This window comes from Panthera uncia (genome assembly GCF_023721935.1).
Source record: "Panthera uncia isolate 11264 chromosome A1 unlocalized genomic scaffold, Puncia_PCG_1.0 HiC_scaffold_16, whole genome shotgun sequence".
NCBI classification, from domain to species: Eukaryota; Metazoa; Chordata; class Mammalia; order Carnivora; family Felidae; genus Panthera; species Panthera uncia.
Window position 1 is genome coordinate 44,371,421 of NW_026057576.1, and position 10,000 is coordinate 44,381,420.

Genomic DNA, 10,000 nt, shown 5'->3' on the forward strand with positions numbered 1-10,000 from the left:
CACAACATGTATGTTTCTCATCTATCAAATTGAGCCATATACCCATTAGTAATTTGATACTACTAATAATTTCATGGAATATTTAAATAGGTCAAACACTCCAGACATGTATTATCTCATTTAACTCTGAAAGGTAATTTACTGTACCCAGTAACAACAGACTCTGTGCTAGGTATACAAAGATGATGAGAAGATACAGCTTTTGCCCAGAAGAGTTTTGGGCTGAGCACTAATGAATAAAAGGAATATACATCCCAGGTAAAAACAAAAACAAAAAAAAACAAAAAACAAAAAAACCAAAACTGTATCATCTGGGAAAGGACAGAAGATATTTGAGAAACCTAAAAGTTCAGTGGGACAGAACAGTCAGCAAGATGCACAGAGAAAAACCTAATAAACACTAAAACCCATATTTTATATTACAGGTATGTCATAGGATTCACATAGTAGGATTTTCTTAAGTTATTATTGAAGTGTTACAGCAAGTTCTGCTTCTCGAATTATAATTCATAAAATAATAAACCAGCGCCTTCATAAAATTTCACCTAAGTTTGACTTTGCATGTGCAATCTGCCATCTGCTTAAGAAAGAACTCTGGAATTCAGAGAAATTTGTTATTGCCTACTGTTATGAATCACAGAATTAAAAGTATCATTATTAAGTTCAATACCTTTAACTCACATGCTTAGAAACTGAAGGGTAAAGTCACATTAGGAAGTGTTTAGGGAGAATATTTTATAAAAGGCTTTGAGAGATGCCAAGAGAAATTTTATCTTAAGAATGAAAGTGAAGGAAAAGTTACACTGTTGGAATTTTAAAATGAAAATACTCAAGGCCCTATGTACTTTAACATTATCAAAATACAGAAATTTCTATAGAAAAGGGGCTTTTACTCTATATACTTCTATATAGTAACATGAGATACTAACAGGTTAAGATTTGTGATATATGTGGGTAAAACAAAATAATATTTACTATTAATTTGTGTGATGTCGATCTAGAATTTAAAGGAAGGCTATTTTTGAAGACTCAGTCCTAATTCAAGTAAAATTAGAATTTTTAAACATTGAGAAATGTGCAAAAGGAAATACCCTTCAAAAAAATCATTTCCACAAACTTGAGAAAAGCAATGACATAGTCATTAAAAAAAGATGTTTTGTAGGAAAATAATCTATATGGTTGGAGGCTAAGAATAAAACATTAACAAGAGGAAATCCCCATACGGCCAGGTTGCTAACTACTTTTTTGCTTTTAGTGCCCTGTCCTTAAATTAAGAACACCAAAAGAAACCTTTTATACAAGTATGCTAACCATTGGAAATCTTGAGCATTGCCAACCAAACAAAATATGCCACAAAAGAAATGTTTTATGGCCTGAAGCAAATCCCCTGTATTTCCTGCTGCTTCTTAAATTATTTCTGCTTCTAAAATGGCATGAGTCACCAATGAAAGAAAGTCCTCAAGAGTCACCAACAAAGGAAACTTTTCATGTTTTTTCGTGAAAACAAATAAGGGGAAAAGACTCAAGTATAGGGAAAATGAGGATACATATTAAGTAAAAATGTATAGCAACAAAGGAGAGAAAAAGGGACAGAGAAAGTTTTTGCATTTCATCTGGTTTACTATTCTGGCATTTGGTAGATATTTATCAATTCATTGTGTCATTTTGGCATACTCAGTCCAAGACTGAAATACATTAATGTAAATAGATATTTAATAGTTCAACTATACATGCTTAAGTTTTCTATAATTGGGGAAAGCTGATACTATAAGCTTATCTGTATCATATATTTGATTTTTGCATATATGCAACTTAATTTTTAATTAAAAAATTAAATTTCATAATAATACAAAATGTGCATATGAGACAATACGAAGGTAGAAAACATGCTCTAAAATGTGTTGAAAATAGCAGCGATTTGAGAAAAAAACAAGAAACAAATTATGTATGAGAGAGTAACATTGTACATTAGTATCAATGGACAAATATGCAGGGAATAGACAGTTCCCACATAAAGAAACAATGAGTCTGCTTATACAATTCAAATATCAATTATTACTGCCTACTCCACGAAATTTAGAATGAGGGAAAAGATCAGCAATGATTTTAAAATCCAGAAAGCTCAATAGAACCTGGAATCTGTAAAAGTCAGAAGACATAACATTGGTTTTGGAGCTCTGAGCTCTACCAGTTTTCCTAAGCACGTATCTTTGACAAAGTCCTTATCTTAGTCAAAGTTTATAATAGCAAAAGGATTTCTCCTTAAACTTGGGATGACTGATACATTATTATGTCTATTACTTCTTGATATACTATACCAAGCTGTTTTTCACATTTATATTTTGAATGTACCTTACATTCTTCCAAGTTTCAAAAACCTATTAGTGTTTTTATTTTTAAAAATAAGGAGTGAATTTATTCAGCAGCTAGGACTTCTGAATTCAAATACCTTCAGTTAACGGTGACTTAAATATTCTAATAGAGTGGAGTTGATAGTTTTTTTAATATTAAGAAGATTTAAAAGTGCTTAAATATTACTGATGATTAAGACTTTAGACCACAGTGATTCTCAGCATACAAATTAATTTTGCTATCTATTTTTAAAATCAATGTTTTCTAAAGAATTATTATCTTTTGAATGATTTAAAGTGGTAAGCAGCAAATTGCATATAGAAGTTTGCGCCTAAAATGACACAAACATATAATTAATTTCTCTACAAATGTCTCTAAATTAAGTCACTTGTTTTAATACAGATATGTGTAGTAAGAAAGTTACAGGGCTAGTATGAGGCACATGACAAATGTAGTGATGAAAGAAAACAATTTTTAATTTAGTAGACTCTATCAATCTGGAAAACCATGAATATTTACTATTAATTCAGTATGCTGAAAACTAGATAAAAGTGAGAGAGTATATATAAAAAAAAGAGCAACATAAAACACTTACTATAATAGTATTAACATCAATCACAATTTCTATGATCATATACCTACATTTGAAATCATGAGTCCAATGGTAGTTTTATATTCCTAGGAAGAATATTAAAATAAACATTTATTTTCCTTTATAAAATACACATTAAAATACTGGAAAACCTTGGGCATATAGTCAAGGTCTTTATTCTGACAGCAAAATTTCAATATGATAAGAAGTACCATTAATGATATAGAAAGTTTTTGTATAGATCATCTTCAGAACCTTCTACCATTTCATGTAAATGTAGCTTCTAGAAGTTATATAATTATACCTTTCCCATCCTATTACTCCTTAAAGAGTATAATCTTTATAGTTGTTTTTACTTTCTTTTACTATCACTTAGAATCTCCTAATGATTCATCCCAGATCAGTATGGATTCATAGATTGCCTAGAAAATGTAATATACAGATAACTCCAAGGAGTTTATAGCCTTGTATTTGGAGCAGACCAATGAAAAAGTAATTTCCAAAAAACAAGGCAAATATTGTAGTGAAGATTTTTGGAGCAGGCCTATAGGAAAACCAGAAGTGGACTCCCTCAATCAACCCAGTATGGTATTTCAGGAAAGGCTCCATGGTGGTAAAATTATAATAATAATTTTAAAAATAGACAAATAGATAGAACTCATGACTCTTGAAAAAAGTAGTTATGGAAATAGTAGGGAAACTCAACTTGAAGTATCAGTTTGTACAAAGCTCTCTACCAAAAATTCCAGTGGAACTCACTATTCTAATCATGTTACTGATCATGCCTTTGGTGGTGTTCTCACTACCACCTTTGGGCTTTGATATTTTACACCCAGCCCTTCTCCATTAGGTTCTGGAAAAAAATTAAGCCCTAATATCTCGACATCTATTATATGTCATAAAATAACTTCCCCCTTATGCATTCCATGTGAAATCAGCTATGTAGTATCCATGGGAAAATTGAGAAATGAATGACTCAATCATTTTCTGTAGGACTTTCTTCTTCCCAGAACCCTGATGGAGAATGGTTGCTTAACTTATACAATGAATTCTTATATTTAAATATTTTTACTTAAAATTTACATCTCCTATGAAGCTTTCTATTTTCTCATGATGCTATTTTTTTTATATTTCTACAAAGAGGTTTTGATCAAATATAAAAGGTATATGTCAAAATATATGTAAGGTACAATATATAAAATATTTTTATTCATTGCTAAAGAAGAGCTTGTGAAAAAATAGAATTACATATTTAGAGACCATCTAGCTCACTGATGCATTGCATATAGTCCATCTAGCTTAGTAATAGCATTTGATATCAAATTTCAAAATGAAAAATTAAAAAGTTGCCTTAATGCTGCTCTCAATTATGCCTAGATTTTGACATATTGGCACCTAGAAAAGATTATCATTTTCTCACTGACATTCCATAATGCAGATAATCTTTTAAAAATTATTTAAAAAAATTTATTTTTGAGACAGAGAGAGGCAGAGCATGATCAGGGGAGGGGCAGAGAGAGAGGGAGACACAGAATCTGAAGCAGGCTCCAGGCTCTGAGCTGTCAGCACAGAGCCTGACGTGGAGCTCGAACTCACAGAGTGTGAGATCATGATCTGAGCTGAAGTCAGACGCTTAACCTATTGAGCCACCCAGGCACCCCATGCAGATAATCTAATTTGTAGAAATAATGTACTCTTTCTCCCCAAAGGCTCAGCATGACTGTTTGTATGTTGAATGGAAAAAAGTTTCATATAAGCATTTTTACTTTTTGTGAATAGTCTTTTTCTAAAAAGTTGCCCCACCCTAACTTTGTCTTTCTCTAATCATTTCTTTCTGTTTGATCATTAAATACCCGATTTTATTTATTTTCCTTTTTGACAGCTAATTGTGCTTTTGGTGTGTTTATGTTTTCCAAAGAGTTAATCCTTTTTATAACGCTGATTATTTGCTATTCATGTCAAAAGATAGTCAAAGTACCCAGTCTATATTAATAAAATTTAAAAATATTAAATTAAGATGAAAAAGATGTGGAAGAATTCTTATAATCACAATTCAAACCTTACTATTTGAAACACTAAATTTGCACCTCTAGCACAAATTTTTAACATGCCAAAATAATATTTAAATTTCTTCATGAAAGTATTTTATGAAATAGGACATGAAAATACCAATATCTGCCTGTGAAAATGGATTAGGGTGATACAAATGAAATACAAATAGGAAACTTTCAGCTTTACACAATCTGGGCTTTGTTATTTGTTACATATAATATTTTTTTATTTTTTTAATTCAAAATTTATTGTCAAATTGGTTTCCATACAACACTCAGTGCTCATCCCAATAGGTGCCCTCCTCAATGCCCATCAACCCCTTTCCCCTCCCTCCCTCCCGCCCCCCCATCAACCCTCAGTTTATTCTCAGTTTTTAAGAGTCTCTTAGGTTTGCCTCCTTCCCTCTCTGTAACTTTTTTTTTCTCCCTTCCCCTCCCCCAGTGGTCTTCTGTTAAGTTTTGAAATGCTGCTAGTACATTGTTTGGTAAGATTCACTTCTATTTCCTCATTGATCCAATGATCATGTATATTTGAAACCAAACATATTCAAAATAATGCTTCTATGTTATCGTAGCTCTATCAGGTAAATAAAAATGACAATTGGCCCTAGTAACATTGAGAAAGACAAACAGTAGGTCTTTGGAAACTCAGTGATAACAATTAAAATAAACTGTCCACATTTTAAAGGTACTGGAAAGTAAATTATCACCTACCTGTTGTATGTAAGGAAAAACAGCAGATTTACATTCATACTTCTTTTTTGCTGAAGAGGCTTAATATTTACCTAATATTACAGGTTTTTAACATGTTTATATGCCATCTTTTGTGGGATTGAATCACTCATTCTATGATTAAAATCTAGTCCACATGTTGAACAGGAAAATCAAGGCCACATAATCATATATTACCTTTCTCAATATGCATCCTTTTCGATTCATGTCCCATATCATGACCAGCCAAATCTCCCTCTTTGGGCCCAGGGAGGACGTTTGGTGATAAACCCATCAGCATCTGGTTCATGGACAACCCATTCTGATGGACAGCTGTCAAGCCCGAAACAAAAGAACAAAGACAGAAACACCATAACACACAATGTTCGAACAAATTAATTAAACTCATTTGGACTCAAAAATAACTAAAATATGATGGTCTAAATTGGTATTATAATCTAACTCTAAGAATACTGAGAATTGGTAACCATGATAATCTTAAGAATAAGAAAAATAGTGGAAATGAAAACATTTTATCTTATCTTATTTTTATTTCACAAAGAATATAATATTTTTAATATCTGGAATACTTTTGAATGGCCATTACACTATGAGCACTAAAAGCTGTTAGCTTTCAACAAGTTAAGGCACTGAAATAACTGTTTCAATATTCATAATCTATACTAGTCAATAAAACACAAGGTTTCATAGATACCAAAGTACTTCTTTAAAATTTGGATTTGAACTCAAACTTGAATATACAAGTGCCCAATTAATATCTATTAAATGGCTGAATGAATAAAAATAATAATTGCTTTCTTGAAGTAGTGATAGTAACCTGTAACTGCTGAAATAATAAAGTAGATAACAAAACACCCTTATGATTTTCAAAATCCAGTCAATAAATTTCTTAATAAATTGCCCATGAAAATCCTAGTTGGATGAATACATATTCCATAAAAACTTACCTTCTCTGAAAAAATAAGATTTTTTTTTGAAAATATCATAAAACTATATTAGGAATTATCATTTGGAAATCACCATAGCAATAATTGTGTGAAGGAAGAATCTTCAGCAGATGATTCTAAAAGGAGTGGAGTGAAAGTTTGATGAAAAATATAATATCCATGTAGTCTTAATATGTTTCCTCACAAGACTTATTATTGTTACTTATTACTTACAAAGGTTTAAAAAAAAAGAGTAACTTTACAGCAGAGAAATCTAGTATTTACCACCTTAACCAAGAGATAATTATGACAAGTATGGGGAAAACAAATGTCTCCTGGAATGATACACCAAGGGCATGCTATCATGCTTCTGTGATCCTTGCCAAAATTTCCTAACTTAAGTCTAATCATGAGAAAACAAAAACATCCAATCTGAGGGAAGTTCTACAAAATAAATGGCCTATATTCTTTAAAAAATATCAAGATACTGAAAGACAAAAAAGACTGAGGAATGGCTCCAGATTAAAAGAGACTAAAGGAATATGACAAGTAATTGCAACACGTGATCCTGGGTTGGCTTTTGGACCAGTAAAGAAAATCTTTTGCTATTAAAAATACTAGTGAGAAAAAAAATAAAAAATCAATAATAGTGGGAAAGTTGGTGAAATTTGAAAAAGATTTATAGTTTAGAGAATGGCACTATAATAATCTTAATTTCCTGATTTTGATCAATGCTCTGTGGTTATGTAAGAGAAATTCCTTGTTTCTAGAACATAAACAATGATGTATGTGAGGTAAAGAATATGATGTCCACGATAGGAACATTAAAGTGCCATTAGGCCAATATCTCTTTCAGAGATACTGATGATTGGGTGAATATGTGTAACGAGTGTGAAAGAATTTTTTGTATTATTTTTGAAATGTCTGTTAGTCTAATTTTCAAAAAAACACATTTAAAATATGCACATATGTGAACATGTATTTGCATATGTGTGTGTGTGTGCATGCATTTGTGTGCATGTGTACGTATTTCCATTTGGACAATCATGGTAGTCCAAGCATACAAAAATTTCTCCTTTGTTCTTTCAAGAATAAAAAAGAATACAATGATTAGTTTAAAACATGAATGTATAACAAAATTATTTCAAATTGTTCCCTACCTGCCCATAATTTCCATCTAAGTGTCATGAAAAAATATTTTTCTTTCTCTAGGACAGTGTCTTTTCACTGACGACATCTTATAAAAGCATAAAAAATGAAATGAATATGCATCATAAAATCTAATGTCAGCACTGCACATAAGCATACAGAAAATATTTTATATGAGAAATTGTTTTAACGAAACCAAACTTTGGGAATTAAAGTTTGCCAGCCCCATCAAATGTCATTGATTTGGAATGGTTATCAAATGATATTTTCACTTTTATTAATACACAGTGATTATCATCTCTTACAAAATTAGGGAAATATGTTCTAGACAGGCCAAATCAAGTATTCATATTTAGAATTATGTTGAACTATATAATTATCAATAATTAACTACTTTTTAAATAATTGTATTACATACAATTTAACCTAATATTTGTTATCTATCTCAATAATATTCATGTTAAGGATTTCTGCTTTATGCAAACATTCTTTATGATTTATAAAGACACTTTGTAGCAAATGTTTTTCCTATTATAAAAATATTTTCAACAACCAAATAACTTCAGTAAGTTATGTGTAATTAGATATAGTTCACACCACAAACATGATTCCTTCAAATTAACTAAATCTTGGAAAGGATACAATGGATATTGATTCTGTCAACTGATATAGTCACTGTTAATATGTTCATTTTATTGGAAGAAAAGTATTAGATTCTTAACACAAAATACAGATACAAAATAACCAGTTCATTGAATGGTATTTTTAACTTTACTCTTGATTTTCTTGGTTAAATATCTAAAAACGTTATCATGAAATACAATAGAGCCCCTGCTCTTTAGAATTTAATAATAATATCTGACAATGATATGCATCATTGACTTACTAATTCAAATCCTAAAATGTATACAACTTAAAATTCTTCCATCCAGTGGTCATAAGAATGACAAAGCAATTTTTTTAAGTCTATCGTTTTGACTGTTACTTACTTTTATTTCTCTCTGTGGATATTTTTCTCAACGCAGGGGTGAATTCTGAAAATGGATAAATTTCAAGAACTGGTGGGGGGGGGGGGAGGAGGGGACAAAGGAATAAAGTTGAATAATCCCTAAGCCATATACCTAGCCACTAGCTACCTGTGAGCTGGAGGTGTTTACTTCAGAAACTAATCTGGAAGGTTACTTTCTCTGTTTCATAGCTCAAATCTTTATGTGTGGCATCAAGGAGAGGGAGTTTATATCAGAACCTGTTAATGTAGTACCATACCTCATGATATTGCAAACTGGGAAACATAATTTTGAGAGATGGCTATTGCTACAGAGCTTCAGAACATGATACATCTGAGATCTATTTGGAATGAGGGCATTTTGATTAGAAAAGCCAGCTGCACCTAATAAAGTTTAAAATGGTGACAAGTAGAAGTATGAGACCTACGGATTCTGTCAGAAGAGCTCTCGGTCCGTGCTGGGGAGCTGGACACGCTGCTGCTGCGGTGTGATGATGGGTGGCTGCCAGGCCTCCGGCCCTCCTCCAGAGAGGGTGCAGGAGAAGGGCTGTCTGGGACTCGCTCCTGGGGCACCGCGGGAAAGAATCGGGGGAGAGAAGAGGTAAATACATGGGAACTTGACCTCCTTCGCGAGTGTTGATTTTCGTTAATGCAGTACTGTAGAAATGCCAAGGAAATAAATTCATCCTTCGCTGACATTTTAACCTTTCATTTGAACAAAGCCAAAGTAGGGAAAGACGAGTTAGCAAACTGGTTCTACAGGCAAGCAGATCAGCAGATGCCAATCCCCTCTTTGGATAAAAAAGGAGCCCAAGAAGGCAATCCTTTCATTTTTATTTTTTTAAGCTTACTTACTCATCAAGTGGGAGAGAGAGAGAGAGAGGAAGAGGAGGGACACAGAGAGAGGGAGAGAGATAATCCTAAGCAGGCTCCACACTGTCAGGATGGAGCCCAACATGGGGCTCCACCCCATGACCCCCGTGATCATGACCTGAGCCTAAATCAAGAGTCCGATGCTTAAAAGACTGAGCCACCCAGGTGCCCCAGAAGACAACCATTTTAGAGCCTATTAGACAACACAAAACAACAGAACAAAGCAGGTTTCAATTCTAGACAATTATCAATTTAAAGAAATCCCTAGATTCTATCGCTTCAGCAGTGTCTAAGGATCATTTAGCACACAAATTATCAA

At 32.4% G+C, this 10,000-nt stretch overlaps 1 protein-coding gene across 2 annotated transcripts in view; it reads right to left on the bottom strand.

The window, feature by feature from the left end:
• Positions 1-10,000, bottom strand: part of DACH1 (dachshund family transcription factor 1) — a 397,236-nt gene that overhangs the window by 73,804 nt on the left and 313,432 nt on the right. For both annotated transcript variants that reach the window (XM_049647052.1, XM_049647053.1), the window contains 2 exons: positions 9,237-9,372; positions 5,905-6,039 (listed from right to left, as the gene is read on the bottom strand). In XM_049647052.1, the coding sequence (XP_049503009.1) occupies positions 5,905-6,039; positions 9,237-9,372 (271 nt within the window). The remainder of the gene's footprint in view (positions 1-5,904; positions 6,040-9,236; positions 9,373-10,000) is intronic.